This window comes from Oncorhynchus nerka, linkage group LG24, assembly GCF_034236695.1.
Source record: "Oncorhynchus nerka isolate Pitt River linkage group LG24, Oner_Uvic_2.0, whole genome shotgun sequence".
In the NCBI taxonomy this organism is placed as follows: Eukaryota; Metazoa; Chordata; class Actinopteri; order Salmoniformes; family Salmonidae; genus Oncorhynchus; species Oncorhynchus nerka.
Window position 1 is genome coordinate 27835239 of NC_088419.1, and position 25348 is coordinate 27860586.

General features: G+C 42.7%; 2 protein-coding genes and 2 long non-coding RNA genes across 6 annotated transcripts; 2 read left to right on the forward strand and 2 right to left on the reverse strand.

Annotated features, from left to right (window-relative positions):
- Positions 1–256: 256 nt before the first annotated feature.
- On the reverse strand, positions 257–5297 carry adat2 (adenosine deaminase tRNA specific 2). 3 transcript variants are annotated; one of them, XM_029631393.2, is made up of 7 exons: positions 5051–5297; positions 4578–4682; positions 3735–3885; positions 2195–2301; positions 1942–2014; positions 1752–1826; positions 257–639 (listed from the first exon to the last, which is right to left on the reverse strand). In XM_029631393.2, exons 1-6 carry the CDS (start codon positions 5147–5149, stop codon positions 1798–1800), a joined length of 564 nt encoding a protein of 187 aa, XP_029487253.1. In that variant the 5' UTR covers positions 5150–5297; the 3' UTR covers positions 257–639; positions 1752–1797. The 3 variants fall into 3 exon arrangements, with proteins under 3 accessions (XP_029487253.1, XP_029487254.1, XP_029487252.1); XM_029631394.2 differs by having other exon boundaries at positions 257–658; XM_029631392.2 differs by having other exon boundaries at positions 257–1381.
- Positions 5298–5340: 43 nt separating this feature from the next.
- On the forward strand, positions 5341–9697 carry pex3 (peroxisomal biogenesis factor 3). Its single transcript, XM_029631390.2, has 12 exons — positions 5341–5560; positions 5845–5976; positions 6157–6238; positions 6337–6380; positions 6491–6612; positions 6787–6853; positions 6986–7040; positions 7165–7315; positions 8210–8280; positions 8372–8503; positions 8662–8758; positions 8854–9697. Exons 1-12 carry the CDS (start codon positions 5488–5490, stop codon positions 8935–8937), a joined length of 1110 nt encoding a protein of 369 aa, XP_029487250.1. The 5' UTR covers positions 5341–5487; the 3' UTR covers positions 8938–9697.
- Positions 9698–16602: 6905 nt separating this feature from the next.
- Positions 16603–19187, forward strand: LOC135564294 (uncharacterized). Its single transcript, XR_010460870.1, has 2 exons — positions 16603–18865; positions 18960–19187. It is a non-coding gene; the product is annotated as an uncharacterized LOC135564294 (long non-coding RNA).
- On the reverse strand, positions 17457–24327 carry LOC115107304 (uncharacterized). The gene is made up of 3 exons (XR_003860181.2): positions 24047–24327; positions 22609–22658; positions 17457–22178 (listed from the first exon to the last, which is right to left on the reverse strand). It is a non-coding gene; the product is annotated as an uncharacterized LOC115107304 (long non-coding RNA).
- Between the last annotated feature and the right edge of the window lie 1021 nt (positions 24328–25348).

Below are 25348 nucleotides of genomic sequence, written 5' to 3' on the forward strand. Positions count from 1 at the left end.
AGTGTACTGTGCCAGTCTGAGGCAGGGATCCTGAGTGGTACTTTGGCTGGAGCAGCAGAGCTCTACAGGAGTGACTTTCAGGGGGGGTTGTAGTTGTATAGTTAGAATGTAGCCAAGGGCAAGAGATTGCATCTAATTCGCCACAGCCGCAATCATCAACGATTTGAAACCTTTAAAGGAATGAGTCATAACACACAAATCCAGGGGGACGTGACGGTATTAAGTGATTAAGAATAATTACACTGCAGCCGGTAGGTGATAATCACTGTTCTCTTATTGTAGAAAACTCTCAAACACCAGTCAGTTACTGAAAATCTGAAATAAATGGTCAAATTTCCTGTAGATGTAGCAATGGTGATCACTAGCTAGAGGTTCGCAGTTCTTCAAACTTACATTGTCACCTTCACAAAGTGTTTATCCACAACATTTACATATACATTGGTGAATAAACTACATACGGTAGTTGAACTAAATAAAGAGAACATTTTGTGCATTTCAAAACAGTTTTATTCGATTTACAAGAGAGAGTTTTAAACCATAGTGAAAGCTACAGCAGGTCAGTGTGGAGCAGTCACTTGGAGCTGGTACAACCGGAACTGTCTGATGCTGACTGGGTGGTTACTTCCTCTGTTCCTGATCCTGTCCAGGGAAGAGACCACTAAGGGTTTAAGGCTGAGGGATGCTGCCTGCCTGCCTGCTGCAAGTGAAGGGGAGGCGCTTCAGACTGACTATTACCCCTCACAGCTGTGCTCTATGCTACAAACACATTCCGTTTGTCACACACCAAACTGCAGTGCTGGTGTGAGTGTTGGTGGTTACTGAGACTGAGATCAAAATAACTGCGTGAGTCGATGGAACGGACATTTGTCTCCTTTCTGATCTGAAATAAGTTGGTCCCACATTGAAATATAGTCCCTCTGCAGTGAAATCTGGCCTAGTCATTCAGTAGGAGAGACAGGACTGTCTGCATGGGCGCTCCCAGTCTATTATACTATTCAGTGGTCCTTCTCCCGCTGAGACTAATGCTGTGAATACGTATTTGTTCTTCAGCAGAAAATAAATAAATCACAAAGCAGCTATGCCACTTAGTATCAACATTTTCAAAGTAGAGAACCCCACCATCCTATTGTACATGACGACGCCAGTACTTAACAATCCAAGACATGCATAACAAACCCAGAAACTATCACAGACATGATACATTGGAGTGGGAATTGGCCTCGGGAAATGACCTCAACACTGATTTCAGATCCATGACGGCAGTTGATGACTGACGCCAGAGAGAGAGAGAGAGCTCCTTTAGAGGTTGCTGAGGGGCCCCCGGTACCTGCCTTAAGCTCAGCTCATCCTAGACCCAGGGTGCTCGGAGTGGGATCACATTCTGTGTTAGATGAGAACCCAGACAATAATGCAGACCGGACAGTTTCTGTCTACTTGGTACTGTACACTAATAACCATAATAAAGTCAGCAGCAGCTCCTCACATAGCCAACCACACAGGAAAGATACAGAGCCTGCAAAGCATCACAATCAAGCCACTTTCCAGACGTTTGTGTCCAGCCAAACTATACTGTAAGGGTCTAATATACTGTCAATAATATGAAAATGAGTGCTAACACAAACGTCTGAGCAAATAAGTGAGAACACAAAAAATATATATTTGATTCCTTTGTCAGAAAGACAAATCCAAGTCTGTTTAGGGAAAAAGCTTTGTTAGCTACTCCATTTACATCATCCGTCTCTGCTCCTCACCTCATTCCTTAAAGTCTAGAGCCCCCTGCTGGACACCAACAAAATATCACTCCTTCCTCGTCCTCGGCTTGGGAGCTGAAATGGAAAAAACGGTCTTTTAAAGTTGTGCAACTATAACGTACATGATAATACTTAGATAGGTATAATGCTGGTTACAGAATGAGATGCACCCTAAAAGAGCAGTTCTTACCATTAGGGTTCTCCTGTTTATAAAAAGCCTTCAGCATCTCCACTGCTTCCTCTGCTCTGAAGCCAGAGATACACTGAAAATGAAGGAGCAATTGTTTAATCATTGCCCTCCTGAAGTCAATTAATGATCCTACTCAACTCTAGACTAGGCTCGGATGCATTTCAACATGAGATAATCAGTCTCTTTCCAACAAAAGCACAAAGAGAGACTGGGTTCAAAATGAATGCTGTGAACACTGGACGACATATTGTACCTTAAATGATGAGCCAGTGTGAGGTAGATCAGCCGAGGGGATGTCTAGAACAGATCCACAGCCACCAAACCTGTCATTATTACACCCATAGACCACTAGAGGAATGTCTGTTGCACTGTTAAGGTAAAATTGATAATGAGGGGCATCCCGAGTGACACAGCGGTCTAAGGCACTACAGACTTGGCTCATCAAGCTCTAGCGACTCCTTGTGGCGGACCGGGAGCCTGCAGGTTGACTCTCGTAGTCAGTTGAACTGTGTTTTCTCCGACACATTGGTGCGGCTGGCTTCCGAGTTAAGCGGGCGGGTGTTAAGAAGCGCGCTTTGGAGGACGCATGACTCGGCCTTCGCCGCAGAGCCCGTTGAAGAGTTGCAGCGATAAGACAAGATCGAAAAAGGGGGAAAAAAAAATATATATATATATATATATATACATAAATACAATTTAAAAAGGATAAAGAGGTTTAAAACGCAAGGCGAGTTCATTTTGAATCGCCGGGTGCCGCGGGTAGGCAGAGTTCGCACATTTTAGACCATTCTATTGGGCCTCAAGTGAAATTTCCACCCACCCGGGGCATCAGGCAAAACAAACTCGCTCTCGGACATGTCCTACAGAGTAGGGTGTCCACCCATTCTTCCAAGAGTGGGTGAAAACGAGCTTTGGTGATGAAATTTCACTTCCTTATGTTAGTAAAAATACATTTTACCAAGACATATGATTACAAATATTCTGAATTGTTCAGTGAGGTCTTTCTCGAACAGATCATTAACATTATATCCAAAAAGTCCGATTTCATAACCTAATTAACCTAATACATCCAATAACAAGCACCGAGCTCTTTTGACATAGCGGAGCAGGTTTCTCGTAACAATTTGAGGACCTTACATTTGTCGTCTTCAGAGTTGTATCAGCGGGTCGTAAAGGGCTAAATTAGCTTGACAAGAGCGGAATTAAATGTGAAAGACTGAAAATAAAAAGCTTGGTATACGCTCAGTGTTCCGTTGACATTTCACAGATACGCTTGTTTGGTGAGAAATGTTCTGAAAAGAACAGGAATTTTCGAATGTGTCCTAAAATGTGAAAATACTACATGCCATGTCTCAAACTCGATAACCATTTTACATCTATATTAATCTATGTCCTGCGGATTCGAGAAGACAGATGACGATTTCAACAGGAAAGCCACCCTGTCAGGTAGCCAGTAACCTTCATTCTTGCACACAATCCAGCCTAGCTGTTTTTCCAGATTTTTGACCACTTTTTTTCCCTCTGGCCTCCATTGATTTAGTCACCCCCATTTTACAAGGGTCAAAACTACAATCATTTTTGAACGGATTATGAGACATGAGGTTTGGACCATTGGTTTTCTTGGAGGATTATCTATACAACATATTATTTTACCCATTGGTCAAAATATCAATTTTTGATTGGCCATCCTATACTGAGTCATTTGAGGTAAACCCTCACAACAAACCTACACAAATGCTACAGTAAACTAGGTAAACCCAAGTGGAGACTGGTTGATGAGGTCATAAGGATACTGGTCAGGCGAAGAGCTCCTGCACACATGATGCAAGGCTCCACAGTCACGTAGAGCACAGTCCTCTCACACACTGTCCTGGGGTCCAGGTCTCTATGACGACACCACTCCAGCACCTGGTCCAGAGCCACCATCTCAGCATGGCGAGTGGCCTGGAACACACAGAGACAGCTAACATTAACAGGCATGGTGTTGGAAGGATAGGAGAAAGAGAACGATTCCAGTGGTTCTCAAACCTCTCCTCTGGGATCTCCAGCACTTCCATGTGCTAGCTCTGGAATAGATCAAACACTTCTGAGTCAACTAATCCTCAAGCCCATGACTAGGTGAACCAGGTGAGCCAGTTCAAGCCCATGACTAGGTGAGCCAGTTCAAGCCCATGACTAGGTGAACCAGGTGAGCCAGTTCAAGCCCATGACTAGGTGAACCAGGTGAGCCAGTTCAAGCCCATGACTAGGTGAACCAGGTGAGCCAGTTCAAGCCCATGACTAGGTGAGCCAGGTGAGCCAGTTCAAGCCCATGACTAGGTGAACCAGGTGAGCCAGTTCAAGCACATGACTAGGTGAGCCAGGTGAGCCAGTTCAAGCCCATGACTAGGTGAGCCAGGTGAGCCAGTTCAAGCCCATGACTAGGTGACCCAGGTGAGCTAGTAAAAGGCTACAACAACATTGTGAAACGTCTGGTGATCCAAGAGGAGAAGCTTGAGAACCACTAGATTAGGGTACCGGTATGGCTTTGGTAAATGCCTTTGTTTGGATACGTGCAAGGCAATAACCACAGCAAATAACAATTGAGGAGATGTGTTTGCCTGTGATAGCTCAGCTGAAATGATTAAGTTACTCACATTTTTTGTTTCATTCACTTCATTTCTCCCCTTTCCAAGAATCTCATTGTTGTAGACCATGAGACATCCAACAGGCACCTCGCCATTCTCCAAAGCTTCTTTTGCCTGTAAAGAGGTGGAGATTATTATTAGTACACCAGCCATTTAAAATAGTGTGTTGTAATTTACTGGTGGGATTGACCGTTGGTGGTCGCGGTTCCGTTCCTTTTGCGTCTTCATAGTGAAAACGCAAAAGAAAAGTAACTGATTTGTTTTGGCGTCCTCTAAAAGTTATTTAAACGCCTAAATAACTAAACACCGACCACCTCGGGACCCCAATGGGTGTACGTTTTGGTTTTTGCCCTAGCACTACAAAGCTAATCAAGCTTTAATCAATTGAAGTAGCGGTGTAGCGTTAGGGCAATAACCAGAACCTGCACCCCATGGGATCTCGAATATCTACTTTGGGAAACGCTGCCCTATGCCAAACCAACCATGTCAAAGGCATTAGCCATCCACCTCTGTATGTCTTCGGCACATGGCTGGAAGTTCTCTTTAGAAACGACATCATTCCCCACATGCTCTGTCCCCATGTTGAATGTACAGTCTGAGAAACTAGATAAATTAGATTACACAAACGCACACCAACTAGCTACTCCAATTACAGAGAGCTCATGCGACAGTTATAAAATCCCCACCGTCTGCCTGGAACAAATTTGCGCACATTGAAGGGGAAGATAATATTGGACGGACCACGCAGGCATTTATTTTGCAGATGATCGCAGAAACACTGATCAATCGATGTTGCTTTGCGCAGCTTCCCACCTCCGTGTTTGACATGTAGCTAGCATTCCAATTCGTGTCATGTGCGACTGTGGAAAATAACACGGTTGGGTGCTTTGTTTCTTCTGTTTTATAAATCGTCTCAAAAATGTTTTCGTCTACGTGGAATTTTCTGAAGCGCCACAAAAGGAAATTTATTTTCGCTGGAGCTTTTGTCGGAGGTAACGTTAGCTAGCGACGCTATCAAAGATAACGTTGAGCTAGTTAGCCAAGTGCTAACGTTTTCATTATTTAGAAAAGTTGGCTAGCAAGCCATAATGTTTACCTGTGTGGGTCTAGACTTTATCAGAAATGTTTAATGTAAACTTTGACGATTATGCATATATGAAGCTAAGTTATGAAAATGGTTAGAAAATGAAAGTCCTGAAAGATAATCGTGGTAGGTAAATCTAGTTAATAGCTAATCTCATTCTAGCTACCTTGACCTTACGTTTGCCGGTTCCAGGTGTGTACTTTCTTGGTAAATATGCTCAAAAGAAAATCCGAGAGATGCAGGAGCTTGAGGCATCGGAGTACATCGCTCAAGCCCGACGTCAGTTCCACTTCGAGAGTAACCAGAGAACGTGCAACATGACAGGTACAGTACTGCTGTCTACCTGATCGGCACATCATCTTCAGCCTAGTAACAGTCCCAGAAGTCTCCTGCAACACTCATTATGTCAAGTGATTGAGTTACTGCTGTATTGATTCATATTCCTATTTGTGCAGTTTGACACCCTGTTAATGCTTTTTTTTCATTATTATTATTTTTTTTTAGTGTTGTCAATGCTCCCTACATTAAGAGAAGCCATTTTACATCATCTAAACTCTGAGAGCCTCACTACACTGCTGAAGAGCAAGTAAGTGTCTTATGACCTCTGTCGGGGAATTGCTAAAGCTATAGTTAAACAAAATTATTAGTTTAAAGTATTAATGACATTTGCTGTTTCTCTTCTAGACCAGCAAATAAACTTGACATATGGGAGGACCTGAAGATTATTAGTAAGTTATTGTTCCTTAACAGCAATTACGTTTTGAATCAATAACTAAAGTCATTTGATCACTTGATATACAGGTTTGTCATGGAATCACTCTTTTTCCTATTCCCCCAGGTTTCACCCGAAGTGTTGTGGCTGTGTACAGTACATGTATGTTGGTTGTTTTACTCCGTGTCCAGCTCAATATCATTGGTGGCTACTTATACTTGGACAACTCTGTCAGCAAGAGTGGCATGGTAAGCCTTTGAGCTTCAATCTCTTTTAATTCCCAGACAAACATTTAGCCTGGAGAATCTCTATTTAAAATGTTTTTGTTGTTGTTCAGGAATTGGCTTTATCTGTGTCCATAAAACCACCTCTGGATGTGGGGTGGTCTATAAATGCAATTTTTGTGTTCTGTGCTCCACCAGATGCCCTTGGCCCCTCCAGATGTGCAACAACAATACCTCTCCAGCATCCAGCACCTCCTTGGGGATGGTAAGAGACAATTACTCTGCTTTCTGAAATAGCTAGGCCTTTAGTATAACACGTCCTCTGTTGATTAGCCTAAATGAGTTCCACAGGCTATAAAGCATCCTTGCATTTTACGGATTCTCTCTGACTCCCAAGGGTTGAGTGAGATGATAACAGCAGTTAAGAAAGCTGTGCAGAACACATTGGGCGGGTGAGTCAGTGCCAGCCACATGCACGCATTGCACAGCAGCACCTCAAACCACATTAGGAGGATTAAGTCATATGTGATGCTTTTGCCTGTCAGTGACTGTGTGTCTGTCTCCCCACCCACCCAGGGTGTCCCTGAAGCAGAGTCTGTCCCTTCAGGAGCTGGAGCAGCACCTTAACCAGATCAGAGCCCAGGTGGAGGAGAGAGACGGGGGCTCCACACACAGACCTCTCTCCTGGTACATGATGCCTGACGAGGAGAACACTCTGGCTGCACAGGTGACAGCCCTCACCTGCCCATTTTTTAAATATATTTTTTTACTGTTCTGACCAGCAGACCAGCAAACTAAACCAGCAAAAACAGTGTAGGACACAAGATGCAACTGAAATTTTGCGGGAGAGGGGATGGAGGCATCTTGTTATGACATGCATTATCTGAATTAGGCCCACATAATTATACCTATGGAAAAAGAGTGGCTTCTATGGAGGAACTTTGAATGTCTTTGGACTTCCGAGTTGGTTTAACGTTGGACCAGAGCAAATGTTAGCTAGGGAACAAGCTAAAAACAAGTCTTACCTCTTGTAGTTTATACTTCTAATGTGAAGCTATAGTATCCTTAACTTGGAAAAAGTTGATCTATTATTTTAAACATATCTCCCTAATGCCTGAATTGTGATTTTTATTGGTATGAATCTTGTCCTGGAGGCAGTACTAAGCGAGTTCCACTAGCTTGGCCAGCTGTAGGCTACAGTAACCTATACTTCAGAGGGGAGGGGTAGGTAGCCTACACACACACCCACTGGCAAAGATTTCCAGCTGGCAGGCAGACACTGGCATATACGTTTCTGAGCGACAGAGGGAGGGCTTTGCATAGGCAATTTCTTAGAGTTTTTGTTGGACTGGAAAAAAATGCCTGGAATGTTATTAACCTGGTTCCCATGCTTTTAAAATAACGATTCGGTTCCGGAACAGTATAGATGGCTTCCGGTTCTGTTACTAAATAAATAAATACAAATCTGGTTTTCGTTTCTGTTCCCTGAACCGGTTCCAACCATTGCTGGATTGTCAACCCTGGTCAGATTAATGGTCATGAACTGATACAACTTTATGTATTTTTTTGTTTTGTTTATTTGGGTTAAAACTGGGGTTTACATTATTTAATTGTTTGACAGGCCTGTGGTCTGACGGAGAATGATGTCACTACGATAAAGCTGCTCAATGAAACCAGAGACATGCTTGAAAGGTAAAATGGAGGCCTAACACTCATTGACCCTTATTTAGAGAGGTTTATCTTGCGTGTGGGTGTGCTGAACTGTGTCCCCTCTGTTCTCCAGCCCGGACTTCGGAACTGTACTCAACACCTGCCTGAACAGGGGCTTCAACCGTTTCCTTGACAACATGGCAGAGTTTTTCCGGCCCCCACCCGGAGTACAAGGAGACTCCACCCCAATCACTACACCTGATAGGTCTGTTTTTTTTGTGGATGAATTTAGTTGGCAGCAATTTATGGGAGGTCACTTGTCATAGTAAATCACTTTCTGAATTCTACAAATGAAAAAACTTTTTTTTTTTGTATAAAATGAATCTACCTATCAATTAATGCCCCCTCCACAATCTCTTCCAGTCTCTTGCATGTAAGTCTCCCAGTTGCCAAAATCATCCCCATTGTGAATGGACAGATCCACTCCATCTGCAGTGAAATACCAAGTCACTTTGTACAGGTAAGAGCTCATTTGCCTTTGGGAAGGATTTCCATTTTTGAATCCCAGCATGTTTTAAGTCTTGAGTCTAAGGATGACACTTTTCCTCTTTGCAGGATCTCCTGATGATAGACCAAGTGAAGGAGTTTGCTGCCAATGTGTATGAGACATTCAGCACATCCCATGAACTGCAGAAATAAGGGAGTTGACATATTCCTGGTAGACCTGGCCCGCTCTTCCTGCTCTGTATCTTTGCATGACGCTGCCTGCTGTGGACATCACGAATGGAGGAAGAAATGCTCTTATTCGTTGTACCATGTCAGAATACTTGAGGACTGTTCCATTGTGGAATGTAATGCCATGAACTGCCGCCTACTCCAGCTGTAGACTTCAAGGTGAGATACCCACTTCATCTTGGGAAGTTTAGTTTTTGGCTCACGGTTTATAAAGTCAGCCAGCCAGACTCCTCTGAATCAAAGTAACTTTCCTGTGTCATGAAAAATAAATCAAATCCTGAAAGCCTTGTCCCACTTTACGTAGACGTTGTTTCGATACATTAACCATAAGTTGAACTACTGTCGCTTTGAGTTTGAACTATTTTCTCCTTTCTATTACTGTTGTTGAAGAGTCAACCCTTACCTTCCATTTTGACCTTTAATCTACCATTATCAACAGTGCTGTGTCATCAAGGCTGCAAGTTCTCATTACACCTCAGTCTAATTCCTGTTTAACAATGTTCAGTATTGTCTAATACATAATTCTGCACTTTTTATGTTGTCTCTTCTTTGGAAAAGTGATCTTTAAGGTTTGTTTTCTTAAATCATGGAAATTGGGAAATTTCAGAGGTGAGAATGTAGGCCTATGTATTATATATTTTGTAACATAACATTCTAAATGACAACAGAAAATGTAAGTACTGTAGTGTTGACATTGAAAATTATAAACACATGATTTAATATATTCAGTATTTGATTTGTGTTTCCTATTATACAGAAATGTAGGTTGCCGTTTCATTGACTGCTGCGTCTGTATCATACTGTAGGGTTGATTTACGAAGTTCCTTTGCGCTTCAGCAGAGGGCAGCACAGAACTAAGGACTAACGTTGACTCCCTCAAGCTGCCAATAAAGGCAGGTTGGCATTTATTCGGATGACTCATGAAGGCTGCTCTGCAGGGTAGCACTAGATGGCACAGCTAGAAATGAATCAAATCTGATTTTTAACCCTAACCTTGTGCCTAACCTTAAATTAAAACCTGAAATCTTAAAACAACCTCAAAAATATATATATTTTTAACGATATATAGCCAATTTTGACTTAGCAGCTGGCCCATCTTGTGGAATTCACTTAGTACTGCCTCCAGGACAAGATTCATATCAATAAATGTCAACCTACTCAATAAAAACTTGCTATGGACCAAGTACAGCTCTATTAAATGTTATTAGGAAATACATTAGATTACCTTCCTTGTTAATTTCACAGTATTTATTTTACAAATGGATCCGCCACCATTATTTAAGAAGTTAAACATAAAGAAAATGACCAAAAACATGTATTTTGTGTAGTTGGCATGTTTTATGAGTCCTAGAAAATACTGATGGCAAACAACCTCCTAAACCCTTGTTTTCAAAGATTACATTGTTCATATGATATGAGTGTGTGACTAAACATGACATCATCTAGTTATTGACCTTTGTGATAAACACATTGATTCACATTTCAATTTCATTTTAAGCTCCTTTTCTGGTTTATATTTTTTCACTTGACTACACATTTTAGTATGTTACGGGGTAGAAAAGATGATTAGATGTAAAGTGTTTGAATATAAAATGGCCATTTCAGGTGAAACATAAACAAATACATATTTTTGTGAAAACCAGCACTATAACCAGGAATATGACTTTCCCAAAGCGGCTCCTTTGTCTGCACCGCCCAGGGAATTTGAACCGAGTGAGGCTTCGGATGCGCGCACACCACCCACTCGCTAATGTCCAGTCCCTAGTAACAAAGTTGACGAAATCAGGGAAAGAGTTTCTTTCAAAGAGATATCCGGGATTGTAGCATACTCTGTTTCACGGAAACATGGCTAGCTGGGGACATGCTGTCGGAGTCCGTACAGCCAACGAGATTTTCAGTGCATTGCGCCGACAGGAATAAACATCTCTCCTGTAAGAAGAAGGGTGGTGGTGTATGTTTCATGATTAACAACTCATGGTGTAATTGTAAAAACATACAAGAACTCAAGTCCTTTTGTTCACCTGACCTAGAATTTGTCACAATCATATGCTGACCGTATTATCTCGCAAGAGAACTCTCCTCGGTTATCATCACAGCCGTGTATATCCCCCTGCAAACGGATATCAAGACGGCCATAAAGGAATTCACTGGACTTTATGCAAACTGGAAACCATATATCCTGAGGCTGCATTTATCGTAGCTGGGGATTTAACAAAGCTCATTTGAGAACAAGGCTACCTAAATTCTATCAGCATATCGATTGCAATACACGAGTGAGTAACACGCTCGACCATTGCTACTCTAACTTCCGCGATGCACACAAGGCCCTCCCCCGCCCTCCTTTTGGTAAATCCGACCATAACTCCATCTTGTTGCTCCCCTACTATAGGCAGAAACTAAAACAGGAAGTGCCCATGCTCAGGTCTATCCAATGCTGGTCTGACCGATCGGATCCCACGCGTCAAGATTGCTTCGATCACGTGGACTGGGATATGTTCCGGGTAGCCTCAGGCAATAACTTTGACGTATACGCTGACTCGGTGAGCGAGTTTAGAAGGAAGTGTATAGGAGATATTGTACCCACTGTGACTATTAAAACCTTCCCTAACCTAAAACCGTGGATTGATGTCAGAATTCGCGCAAAACTGAAAGCACGTACCACCGCATTTAATCATGGCAAGGCGACTGGAAACATGGCCGAATACAAACAGTGTAGTTAATCCCTCCGTAAAGCAATTAAACGAGCAAAGTGTCAGTAAAGAGACAAAGTGGAGTCGCAATTCAATGGCCCAAACACAAGACCTTTGTGGCAGGGTCTACAGACAATTACGGATTACTAAAAGAAAACCAGCCCTGTCGCAGACATCGACGTCTTGCTTCCAAACAAATTAAACAACTTATTTGCTCTCTTTAAGGATAATACAGTGCCACTAACGCGGCTCGCTCCCAAAGACTGTAGGCTCTCCTTCTCCGTGGCACCCATGAGTAAAACATTTTAGCGTGTTAATCCTCGCAAGGCTGCCAGCCCAGACGGCACCCCTAGCCGCGTCCTCAGAGCATGCCCGGACCAGCTGTCTGGTGTGTTTACGGACATATTCAATCAATCCCTATCCCAGTCTGCTGTCCCCACATTCTTCAAGAGGGCCACCATTGTTCCTGTTCCCAAGAAAGTTAAGGTAACTGAACTAAAAGTCTATCGCCCCGCCCCTTGGCACTCACTTCTGTCATCATGAAGTGCTTTGAGACACTAGTCAAGGATCATATGCCCTCCACCCGACCTGTCACCCTAGACCCAATCCAATTTGCTTACAGCCCCAATAGGTCCACAGATGATTGCAATCGCCATCACACTGCTCTATCCCATCTGGACAAGAGGAATACCTATGTAAGAATGCTGTTCATTGACTACAGCTCAGCATTCAACACCATAGTACCATCCAAACTCATCCTTAAGCTTGAGACCCTGGGTCTCGACTCCGCCCTGTGCAACTGGGTCCTGGACTTCCTGACAAGCAACCCCAGGTGGTGAAGGTAGGAAACAACATCTCCCCTCCACTGATCCTCAACACTGGGGCCCCACAAGGGTGCGTTCTCAGCCCCCTCCTGTACTTCCTGTTCACCCACGACTGCGTGGCCATGCACGCCTTCAACTCAATCATCAAGTTTGCAGATGACACTACAGTGGTAGGCTTGATTACCAACAACAACAAGACAGCCTACAGGGAGGAGGTGAGGGTCCCCGGGAGCGTGGTGTCAGGAAAATAACCTCTCATTCAATGTCAGCAAAACAAGAGATGATCGTGGACTTCAGGAAACAGCAAAGGGTACACCCCCTATTCTCATTGATGGGACAGCAGTGGAGAAGGTGGAACATTTTAAGTTCCTTTGTGTACATATCACTGACAAACTGAAATGGTCCACGCACATAGACACTATGGTGAAGAAGGCACAACAGCGTCTCTTCAACCTCAGCAGGCTGAAAATGTTTCGCTTGTCACCGAAAACCCTCACTAACTTTTACAGGTGCACGATTGAAAACATCCTGTCAGGTTGTATCACTGCCTGGTACGGCAACTGCACCGCCCACAACCGCAGGGCCCTCCAGAGGGTGGTGCGGTCTACACAACGCATCACCGGGGGCAAACTACCTGCCCTCCAGGGCACCCACAACACCTGACGTCACAGAAAGCCAAAAAAGATCAAGGACAATAACCACCCAAGCCACTGCCTGTTCCCCCGCTTCCATCCAGAAGGTGAGGTCAGTACAGGTGCATCAAAGCTGGGACAGAGAGATTGAAAAACAGCTTCTATCTCAAGGCCATCAGATTGTTAAACAGCCACCACTAGCACAGAGAGGCGGCTGCCTACCTACAGACTTGATATCATTGGCCACTTTAATAAATGGAACACTAGTCACTTTAATAATGCCACTTTAATAATGTTTACATATTTCACATTACTCATCTCACATGTAAACTCAGCAAAAAAATAAATGTTTATTTTCAGCAAACTTAACATGTGTAAATATTTCTATGAACATTAGAAGATTCAATAACTGAGACATTAACTGAACAAGTTCCACAGACATGTAACAGAAATTGAATAATGTGTCCCTGACCAAAGGGGAGGGGGAGCAAAATCAAATGTAACGGTCAGTATCTGTTGTGGCCACCAGCTGCATTAAGTACTGCAGTGCATCTCCTCAGGGACTGCACCAGATTTGTCAGTTCTTGCTGTGAGATGTTACCCCACTCTTCCACCAAGACACCTGCACATTCCCGTACATTTCTGGGGGGAATGGCCCTAGCCCTCACCCTCCGATCCAACAGGTCCCAGACGTGCTCAATGGGATTGAGATCTGGGCTCTTCGCTGGCAATGGCAGAACACTGACATTCCTGTCTTGCAGGAAATCACACACAGAACGAGCAGTATGGCTGGTGGCATTGTCATGCTGGAGTCATGTCAGGATGAGCCTGCAGGAAGGGTACCACATGAGAGAGGAGGATGTCTTCCCTTGTAACGCACATCATTGAGATTACCTGCAATGACAACAAGCTCAGTCCGATGATGCTGTGACACACCGCCCCAGACCATGATGGACCCTCCACCTCCAAATCGATCCCGCTCCAGAGTACAGGCCTCTATGTAACGCTCATTCCTTCGACAATAAACTTGAATCCAATTTTTACACCTTTATTGAATCTTTATTTAACTAACAAGTCAGTTAAGAACACATTCTTATTTTCAATGACGGCCTAGGAACGGTGGGTTAACTGCCTCGTTCAGGGGCAGAAAGACAGATTTTCACCTTGTCAGCTCGGGGGATCCAATCTTGCAACCTTAGTTAACTCGTCCAACGCAATAACGACCTGCCTCTCTCGTTGCACTCCACAAGGAGACTGCCTGTTACGCAAATGCAGCAAGCCAAGATAAATTGCTATAGCTAGCATTAAACTTATCTTATAAAAAACAATCAATCATAATCACTAGTTAACTACACATGGTTGATGATATTACTAGATATTATCTAGCGTGTCCTGTGTTGCATATAATCTGACTGAGCATACAAGTATCTAAGTATCTGACTGAGCGGTGGTAGGCAGAAGCAGGCGTGTAAACATTCATTCAAACAGCACTTTAGTGCGTTTTGCCAGCAGCTCTTCCTTGTGCGTCAAGCATTGGGCTGTTTATGACTTCAAACCTATCAACTCCCGAGATGAGGCTGGTGTAACCGAAGTGAAATGGCTGGCTAGTTAGCGCGCGCTAATAGCGTTTCAAACTTCACTCACTCTGAGCCTTGGGGTGGTTGTTTCCCTTGCTCTGCATGGGTAACGCTGCCTCGATGTGGTGGCTGTTGTCGTTGTGTTGCTGGTTCGAGCCCAGGGAGGAGCGATACACTGGCAATACTAAAGTGCCTATAAGAATAGTCAAAGGTTAATGAAATACAAATAATATAGAGGGAAATAGTACTATAATAACTACAACCTAAAACTTCTTACCTGGGAATATTGAAGACTCTTGTTAAAAGGAACCACCAGCTTTCATGTTTTGAGCAAGAAACTGAAACGTTAGCTTTCTTGCATAGCACATATTACACTTTTACGTTCTTCTCCAACACTTTGTTTTTGCATTATTTAAACCAAATTGAACATGTTTCATTATCTACTTGAGGCTAAATTGATTTTATTGATGTATTACATTAAGTTAAAATAAGTGTTAATTCAGTATTGTTGTAATTGTCATTATCACAAATACATTAATCGGTATCGGCTTTTTTGGTCCTCCAATAATCGGTATCGGTGTTGAAAAATCATATTTGGTCGACCTCTAGTTGTTACACGTGGTCTGCCACTGCGAGGACAATCAGCTGTCCGTCCTGTCTCCATGTAGCGCTGTCTTAGGCGTCTCACAGTACGGACATTGCAATGTATTGCCCTGGCCACATCTGCAGTCCTCATGCCTCCTTGCAGCATGCCTAAGGCACTTTCACGCAGATGAGCAGGGACCCTGAGTCAATAGAATGGCCTCTTTAGTGTCCTAAGTTTTCATAACTGTGACCTTAATTGCCTACCGTCTGTAAGCTGTTAGTATCTATATGACCGTTCCACAGGTGCATGTTCATTAATTGTTTATGGTTAATTGAAAAGCATGGGAAACAGTGTTTAAACCCTTTACAATGAAGATCTGTGAAGTTATTTGGATTTTTACAAATTATCTTTGATATACAGGGTCCCGAAAAAGGGACATTCCTTTGTATATACTGTATACTGTATCCTTAACCGCTCTGTCCCTGCTAATCCATATATTTTATACTTATATATTCTTATCCCATTCCTTTACTAGATTGTGTGTTTTAGGTTTTGTTGTGGAATTTGTTAGATATTAGGTGTTGTTGTGGAATTGTTAGATATTACCTGTTAGATACTGCTGCACTGTTGGATCTAGAAGCATAAGCATTTCGCTACACTCCCAATAACATCTGCTAACCATGTGTATGTGACCAATACAATTTGATTTGAAAGTATTTTCATCACAAACCCAGTGTGTGTCAAGTGATTTAGAAGACCCCTTCAAGACTGTGGTCTTACATTGCACTATTATATCCTCGACACAGCCAGTGGTTTATGAAACTCAGACATGAAAGAGAAGGGATTCCTAAAGAACAAAAGAGTGTAAGATTGTGACTGATCTGGTGGTGCTATTATGGCACGCCCTTGTCAAGGTCCCCAGAGTTTCATAACAAAGCCTTCCAGTCAGGGAACTGGCACAAGGCTAAATAAAGGACAGACTGTGTACTCACGTCCATGATGAATATGGGTTAAGTGATACTAAAAGTGATGGAAATCTTTTTTGTGTGACACGGGGTGAAACCGGTTCAGTCATGCTGACGAAAGCCGTTTTAGGCTTCAAAATAGAGGGACAGTGTAAACATACATAATGGATGCTTTGTTACATAAAGCAATTGTGATTAGTAACTGTGAGGGTGTTTTCCACAAAGCATGTTCACAAACAGCTCACCTCCAATCACATGACTTGTTGAGTGTGCCCTCTGTGGTGTGCATCCAGCAAACAGGAAATTCCCCTATCACATGACTGTCGCCTGGAAGGCTGAGGGCGTGAAGGTAAACAAAATTGTCTGATTCCGTCAGTGCAGCAATATCTAACATGTAAACTAACAATTCCACAGCAACTACCTAACAGACACATATCTAAGGAAAGGAATGGAATAAGAATATGCACATGTCAATATATGGTTGAGATTTGAAATAATACATAAAAAACATAATACTGCAAGGTTCCTTAAGGACTAGAAGTGAGGCAGCCCTCTCTGTCGGCGCCATCTTTTGGTAAACATTTCAGGCATTATCCTTGCTCTTTCCTCATCTGAGAGTGACTACTGTAGGCTGGTTTGTACACTCCTCTCTGTATTTATTTGGAAAGTGAAGCAAAAATGAGTACATTTGTCTCTATACTCCAGGATGTTTTATTTGAGATCAAATGTTTCATACTGTATGAGGTGACAGTACAGTGTCTGTTTTACCGTTTAGAAATAAAATCACTTTATGTATCTAGTCCCCCATTTGAATGTGAATTTTTCTTCATAAGTATTTGGACAAATTCACTTATAGTGTATTAAAGTAGTCAAACGTTTTAGTATTTGGTAGTGGACTAAACTCCATGGTGAAGGAAGTTGATGATGAACTTCAACAACGGCGTGGAGCCGAGACCAGGCTTTGTGGAATCTAGCTCCGATTACATCGATTCGCCCAAGGTCAATACTTATAAAAAATAATCATATGAAACGCCCACATTGTACCTCTGTAGTTGCGTGCCTTTCTTTGTTTGCTAAAATCCATATATTTTCAATAAACGTTAATCAAATAACACCAACAAATGTTTCTTGGTTTAGATTCAATTGGCACATGCGCATTTGCGCTGAGTTGCCATCTTAGAGCAACAGCAATGAGCAAACAGTCAGCGGTTGTATTTGATTCATGTTTATTGAGAAAGTATGAATTTGATCAAACAAAGAAAGGCACACAGATACAGAGGACAATCATAAGTACAAGGTAGGAGTTTCATCATTTAAAACATTTTATGTGTAGGAGATAGATAGTGGCACAGCGGTCTAAGGCACTGCATCTCAGTGCAAGAGGCGTCACTACAGTTTCTGGTTCGAATCCAGGCTGTATAACATCCGGCCGTGATTGGGAATCCCATAGGGTAGCACACAATTGGCCCAGCGTTGTCCGGGTTTGACCGGGGTAGGCTGTCATTGTAAATAAGAATTTGTTCTTAACTGACTTGCCTGGTTAAATTTAAAAAATGTAATATATAAATAAATAGATTCCACAAAGCCTGGTCTCGGCTCCATGCCGTTAGTGAAGTTCCTCATTAAACTTCCTTCACCATGGAGTTTAGTCCGCTAAGTATTTGGTCCCATATTCCTAGAACGCAATGACTACATCAAACTTGTGACTCTACAAACTTGTTATATGAATTTGCAGTTTGTTTTGGTTGTGTTTCGGCTTATGTTGGAACCAATAGGAACTGAATGGTGAATATTGTATTGTGTCATTTTGGAGTCAATTTTATTGTAAATAAGAATAAAAGATGTTTCTGAATGCTACCATGATTATTAATCATGAATGAATTGTGAATAATGATGAGTGATAAAGTTACAGAGGAACAATGATCATATCCATCATTATTATTCAGAATTCCTTCATGATTATTGATAATTATGGTAGCATCCACATTAATGTAGAAGTGTCCAGAAACATCTTCTATTCTTATTGACAATTAAAGTGTCTCCAAAATAACACAATACATTATTCACCATTCAGTTCCTATTGGCAAAGCGTAATCCGAAACTCATCCAAAACAAACTGCAAATGCATCCAACAAGTTTGATGTAGTCATTTTGTGCTAGAAATATGGGATCAAATACAAAACTTTTGACTACTGTAATGAAATATGTGAATTTGTCCAAATAGTTCTTCAAATAGCGGGACTAGATCCATAAAGTGCTTTCATTTCTAAACAGTAAAACAGATATGTATGAAAATAACCTGAACTTTAAGGTGACATTCTGTACTATCACCTCATATGAAACCAGTATAGAGCCTCACTGTCCAAATAATTACAGAGGGGAGTGTCACACACACAGAGGGGAGTTCTACACCCCCTAGTGGACATCCGGTGTCTCCTTGACCTGCAGCCATTCTCCCAGTTCTCTCCCTCTCCCTCTGTGTGTGTGATTGTGTAGTATGAGACAGGTGTGCTGGAGTCAGAGACGTTCCCCACCAGCTGCAACCCATTCCATAATCAAGACCTCTACAAATACTCTGTCCTGCCACTTCCACTCTGCCAGATCCTAATCTCCATTCAGTCAGTCATGCGTCTAGCTATGTGTTGTTATTTAAGATCCTGTATCCTGCTGTGCCTATTTCCTTGCCTGACACTGTTTCTCCTCTCACTGCAGTTTTGCCGCTCTGACTCTGGTTCCTGTCTTCTGTTCCACATCTCACCACCCTGCTACCCTGTTCTGGAATCAACTCATCAACACTCCCTTGAACCTGTTTACCCTGTCCCAACCCCAGCTCACTCCAACCTCAGCCTCCACATCTGGTTTCCTACAACTCATCCAAGCTTCCCTGGATCTGCACTTCATCTCTCCCTGTGTTACAATAAATATATTGGTTCATCCCTGTTTCCTGGTCTGAGTCTGCTCTTTGGGTTCCCCTGTGCTGCTCCGCTTAACAGCAATAGCATGTTATGACAGAGCATATTCTAGAAAGAGCGAGGTCATTATCTTCCTGTCCTCAGACTACTTTCAAGCCTATTTGGTTCTGCAAACTAATACATTCTGGTATTGGGTAGTAGATATATTGAAATGAAATATGTGTAGTACATTAGTGAAAATGTGAATGTGACTCAATTCACACAAATAATAAAACATATTGTTTATTACACTTTTGTAACAGTCTATAGTGTTTTATCATTAGTGGACTACTATTGAATATCTGTTCTACTTAACTTAAATCCCTCAAGCTTAAATGTCTGCTTCTTCAGCAATTAAGGGTGAGTCATCACAACTGGCAGTGAATCACCAGAACCTTCCCTGTCAAAAGGCTTAGCTCACCTCTATTCCCCCTCACAGGTTATCAAACCCGTAACAATAACAACCTTTATTACAGTATCACAAGCCTCTCCTGAGACTGTGGTTTCAAGTGAAATAGGCTATTTATTCTATCCCATATGCATACAGAAGTTGTTCCCAACTTCAACTGTAGGCTACCGTAGCTTTATAATTAATTCATAGAAGTATTTCAAATCACATTATATTGGATGCGTACACATCATTTGCAGATGTTAGCGCAGGTGCAGCGAAATGCTTATGTTTCTAGCTTCAACAGTGCAGTAATACCTAACAATACACACAAATCCAAGAAATAAAAAGAAAGAAATGAAGAAATATCTGAATGAATATCAGAAGAAATATTATGTGTTATGGACAGTATATGAATAGAAAAGGTGTGTACAGCAGTAGGTATATAGGATACGCCATGACTAGAAGTTGGTATAACAGTATGTAAACATGATTAAAGTGATCCGTGTTCAATGATTCTGTATGTACATAGGGCAGCAGTCTTTAAGGCGCAGGGTAGAGTACCGGGTGGTAGCCGGCTAGTAACGGTGACTAAGTTCAGGGCAGGGTACTGGGCAGTGGTGACTATTTAACAGACTGATGGTCTTTCAGTCTCTCAGTCCCAGCTTTGATGCACCTGTACCGTTTCCGCCTTTGAGATGGTTTCAGGGTGAACAGGCCGTGGCTCGGATGGCTCAGGTGCTTGGTGATCTTGGCCTTCCTGTGACACTGGGTGCTGTAGATCTCCTGGAAGGCAGGCAGTGTGCCCCCGGTGATGCATTGGGCTGACCGCACCAACCTTTGGAGAGCCCTGTGGTTGCGGACGGTGCAACTGCCATACCAGGCGGTGATACAGCCCGACAGGATGCTCTCAATGGTGCGTCTGTAGAAGTTTGTGAGGGTCTTAAGGGCCAAACTGAATTCCTTCAGCCTCCTGTGGTTGAAGAGGTCCTGTTGCGCCTTCTACACCACGTTGTGTGGATGGTCCATTTCAGGTTGTCAATGATTTGCACGCCGAGCAACTTGAAGCTTTTCGTTCCGTCAATGTGGATGGGGGCGTGCTCTCTCTTCTGTCTCCTGAAGTCGATGATCAGGTACTTCATTTTTTGGACGTTGAGGGAGAAGTTATATTCCTGGCACGACTCCGCCAAGGCCCTCACCTCCTCCCTGTAGGCTGTCTCATCGTTGTTGGTATACAAGCCTACCACTGTAGTGTCATCTGCAAACTTGATGATTGAGTTGGAGACGTGCGTGGCCATGCAGTCATGGGTGAACATGGAGTACAAGAGGGGGCTGAGCCTGCACCCTTGTGGGGCCCCCGTATTGAGGATCAGCGTAACGGACGTGTTGTTGCCTACCTTCACCACCTGGGGTCGGTCCGTTAGGAAGTCCAGAACCCAATTTCACAGGGAGGGGTCCAGACCCAGGGCCCTGAGCTTAGTGGTGAGCTCGGACGGTCATGGTGATGAAGGCTGAGCTGTAGTCGATGACCAGCATACTTACATAGGTATTCCTCTTTTCCAGATGGGATAGGGCAGTGTGCAGTGCGATGACGAATGTGTCATCCGTGGATCTGTTGGAGCGGTATGCAAATTGTAGTGGATCTAGGGTATCGGGTAAGGTGGAGGTGATATGATCCTTATCTAGCCATGATGACAGAAATGAGTACTATGGGGCGATGTTCATTTTTTTCAGTTACCTTCGCTTTCTTGGGCACAGGAAAAATGGACAACAGACTGGGATAGGAAGAGATAGGAGGGGAGGAGCAGAATAGAGGCGTGATCTGATTTGCCGAAGGGGAGTAGCAATGGTCAAGAGTACTCGACGAGCGTGTAGCGAAGGAGATTTGTTGATAAACTTCAGTAGCATTTTCCTCCAATTTGCTTTATTAAAATTCCCCAGCTACAATACATGCGGCCTCAGGATATGCGGTTTCCAGTTTGAACACTGTAGTTCCTTGAAAGCCGCCGAGGTGTCGGCTTGAGGGGGAATACACATGGCCATGATGATGACCGAAGATATTTCTCTCGAACAAATCTCTCTCTCAAACTAATCTAAAAGCAATTTCAAACTATTCTAAAAGCAATGTAATCAAAAAGGTGACATCATCCATTTAGCCAGCCATGTGCTAGGCTTGTTTACCAGCCGTGTATCTTTGACAGGTGTTCAGAGGGTTGGTTGTATTTGTGCTACTATAGCAGCCTGTTCAGAGCAGAGACAGTCAATTTGCTCAGGCCCTGTGTGTGTGTGTGTGTGTGTGTGCGTGTGTGCATTATTGATTTCTTAAGCCAGTCCCTGGAGTAATCTCTGTCCTGAGTCCTGATTGGTCCCTGGCCAGTGTTCTCATTAACTATTCACAAAGCACTGTGATGATGCACACTCCAGTCACACCACGGATTTGGGAGATGATGTCACTTCACCTGAGCAATCCCATTGGCTAAAGACCCTCCACTGGCAGGCTTGAGCAGTGAGCACGGAGTATCAATTTTATCCCTGCTTCAAAACAATGAGGTTACAAAAAAATCACATGGCTTTCCTGGTATGACGTCGCCCCTGCAAGTTGTAAAGAGTATGAGTTACTGTAACAATGAATTGGAAATGATATACTTGTATAGATACTGTAAACAGTACACTTTATGCTTGCCAGTAAACAAGTGATACACTAAGTGTGTTCTTTAGTTTCCAGCACAAATAACACTGGTATAATCGGGTTACTTATACTGACAATAATGTCATTTTTGTGGTTTCATAAAGGATTGACCTGTAGGATAGTAGAGGCCACATAATGATGACAACACAAGCACCTGACTTCACAGCGGTATGCGAGAGCTTGTCTTATGACCACATTGTATATATTTCTTTATGGGAATGAGTGAGACAATCTTGGCCAGCCCAAAGTTGCAGTTTCATGTAGATCTGTGATATCTGTGATCTTGGATAGTAAAGGGAATAAGACAGGTAGAACCTTCTGAAAGTCACTCACATTTTGCTTCAGGAAGTCATGTATGGTGGCGCTGTGATCCGTTTTCCTTCCTCAAAAACAAGGGAAACATTTTACTTGCCTTAGGTCAGGTCATGACAACCTGGATCAGTGTGATTGCTGAAACTTGTTCATGGTACGACACAGTTTGATTTCAAGTACTATGATGTCATACTTTACATCAGTGATTCCCAACCAGGGGTATTACGACCCCTGGAGGTACTTGGCCTAGCCACAGGGAGTACTTGAGAAGACTCATGAGACCATAAGTCTAATGGTAAAATGCACATGAGGGGTACTTTAGTGGTACAGTAACTGAAAAAAGGTTAGTAACCACTACTGTACATCATATCAAACTTTGCTTCAGGATATCTAAGGGAAACAGGACTTGTGATGATATACACATACAGTGTACAATACACACACACACATTGACATGTGTTATTCCAATATTCTAAGGTCATCAGGATATTCAATATAGCTCTAAGGTCATGGATCATGTCATCAGATGTGACATCTGGAATCCTAATTTCACTTCTGAAAGCAATAACTTCAACAACTTGATTTAGCTGCCATGTTCTCACCCCATGACTGTGCAACTTAACCACTGCTTTCAGGTCAACACCATACAGTACTGGGACTGCGTGTGATGTAGGCGTCTCCATGTTCTCACCCCTGACTGTGCAACTTAACCACTGCTTTCAGGTCAACACCATACAGTACTGGGACTGCGTGTGATGTAGGCGTCTCCATGTTCTCACCCCTGACTGTGCAACTTAACCACTGCTTTCAGGTCAACACCATACAGTACTGGGACTGTCTCCATGTTCTCACCCCTGTGATGTTTCAGGTCAACACCATACAGTCTCCATGTTCTCACCCACCCCTGACTGACTGTGCAACACCATACAGTACTGGGAACCACTGCTTTCAGGTAAACACCATACAGTACTGGGACTGCGTGTGATGTAGGTGTCGCCATGTTCATGTAACCAGTTTACACATGAGACTGAAATAACACAATGCAGGGAGCCTAGCTACAAAAGGAAATGAGGTCAGGGCCTGTGACGGGCTTGGGAATCCTGGCTGCGGCTTCCCCTCTGCTGCCTGCCCTGCCTGTCTGCATGCCTGGGATAAACGTCTACTGGGTGGGAGGGCATTGCTATGGCTGCAGCCGGGTAAACACAAACACGGCTGGGATCTGGGCTGCGTTCAAGAGTGAGCGCTGTGGAGGAGGTAGTACTGATTTAACTGGGGATTGCTTTATAAATAACTATTACTTCTGCTGTCCATGCACAATGCCAATGTACAGTGTTAAGGAAGCTACAAACTTCTTTTTAAAGGCTGCCGTGTCAGCCAATGTCCCTACGTAGTGAGCTCAAATGCAACATCACAGAGTTTCACTAAGCATATTTACATATAGACACATTTTTGTCCTCACCTTAGCCTTCCATTGCTGACAGGATCCTTATAGCCGCAATAGTGGTTGAGACAAATGACAGCATATGTTAGTTCCTGATTTGAGTGACCTTTGTAACACAGAGCAAAGTTACTGCTACCCATTGGTTAATACCTCCGTTTTTTTAAATGCATCCCAAACCACTAATTACTGTAATTTACAGTGTTAAATAACAATAGTATGTGAAGAAATGTTTCATTTTGTCATTATAATAAGGTTGTTAACAACGTGAAAATCGTTGTGGAAATCTGTTGCAGCTCAAGTCGACTACATAACTCATTAGCTACACACAATAATACCAAAGTCAATACCAAAGTCAATATCAGCATGTGAAGTAGCTAGTTAGCTGTAAAATTGCCTAAACAAACTGCACTATCCATTTAGGAGTCTACAATCTCACCATGTTCAACCTGCCAATCGCAGAGTTGAGTCTGACATTGGCAACGGCCATGTAACGGTACCATACAATGCACCCTGAACTGAAGAGGCAGTCAAATAGGAGAAATGTGGTGGGCCCTCTGTTAAATTACACATTTCTCCAGGTAGGAATATCGGAGAAAAATAATCTATGGCTCATTTGAGAGAATATAACCTCCCACATTATGACATTGGCCAGTATTGAAATCTGACATGTATGATAGACGTTTTCATGATCTAAAAGTCGTATTCCTATTAACTTCCAGTGTAGTGAGAGAGACTTTATCACAGTGCTACGTCATACTGATCCAATTTCTAATAGCTCAGATACACATGAAAACATGAACTTACCCACAGAGAATTAGAACATCGCTCAGAGATGCACAAAAACAATATAACATTCACAATGGGTTCATCTTTCCTTTAAAGACAATCCGAAATGAGTGCCTCATAATACTGGGACCTTGAACAACTCATCTGGGGAAGTCTCTGGCACTCACTGTTCAATATGCTCACTAAGATACATCATGGGTTATGGCCCAAGCAACACTTATAGGCCTTAAACTTTATCTTGGAAAACGACTGTGGTTCCCTACAGTAAACTGCAATAGATTACTACCAACTAATCAGCTGTGATGAGCCAATAAGCAGCTTTCAACACACTTCTATAAAGGACAAAAACTAAATGAAGACACTTCTGAATCCCCTCATTATAAACAGTATGGCATTAGTTCTACAACAAGTGACTGGTATACTATTGTTGATTAATACATTATAGATTAATACCATTCATAATAACGAATGTTATAGGGCCTATTCAGTGGTTGTTTTAATACTATTTTGTAATAGATACGTTATTATTGTAAT

Coding starts and splice junctions, on each gene's coding strand:
- adat2 (XM_029631393.2), bottom strand. CDS start 5,149: ATGGGGACAGAGCATGTGGGGAATGATGTCGTTTCTAAAGAGAACTTC. Junction 4,683..5,050: donor TGGCTAATGCCTTTGACATG/GTTGGTTTGGCA, acceptor ACCTCTTTACAG/GCAAAAGAAGCTTTGGAGAA. Junction 2,015..2,194: donor ACACTGGCTCATCATTTAAG/GTACAATATGTC, acceptor CTTCATTTTCAG/TGTATCTCTGGCTTCAGAGC.
- pex3 (XM_029631390.2), top strand. CDS start 5,488: ATGTTTTCGTCTACGTGGAATTTTCTGAAGCGCCACAAAAGGAAATTT. Junction 6,381..6,490: donor GGAGGACCTGAAGATTATTA/GTAAGTTATTGT, acceptor CTATTCCCCCAG/GTTTCACCCGAAGTGTTGTG. Junction 6,854..6,985: donor CCAGCACCTCCTTGGGGATG/GTAAGAGACAAT, acceptor CTGACTCCCAAG/GGTTGAGTGAGATGATAACA.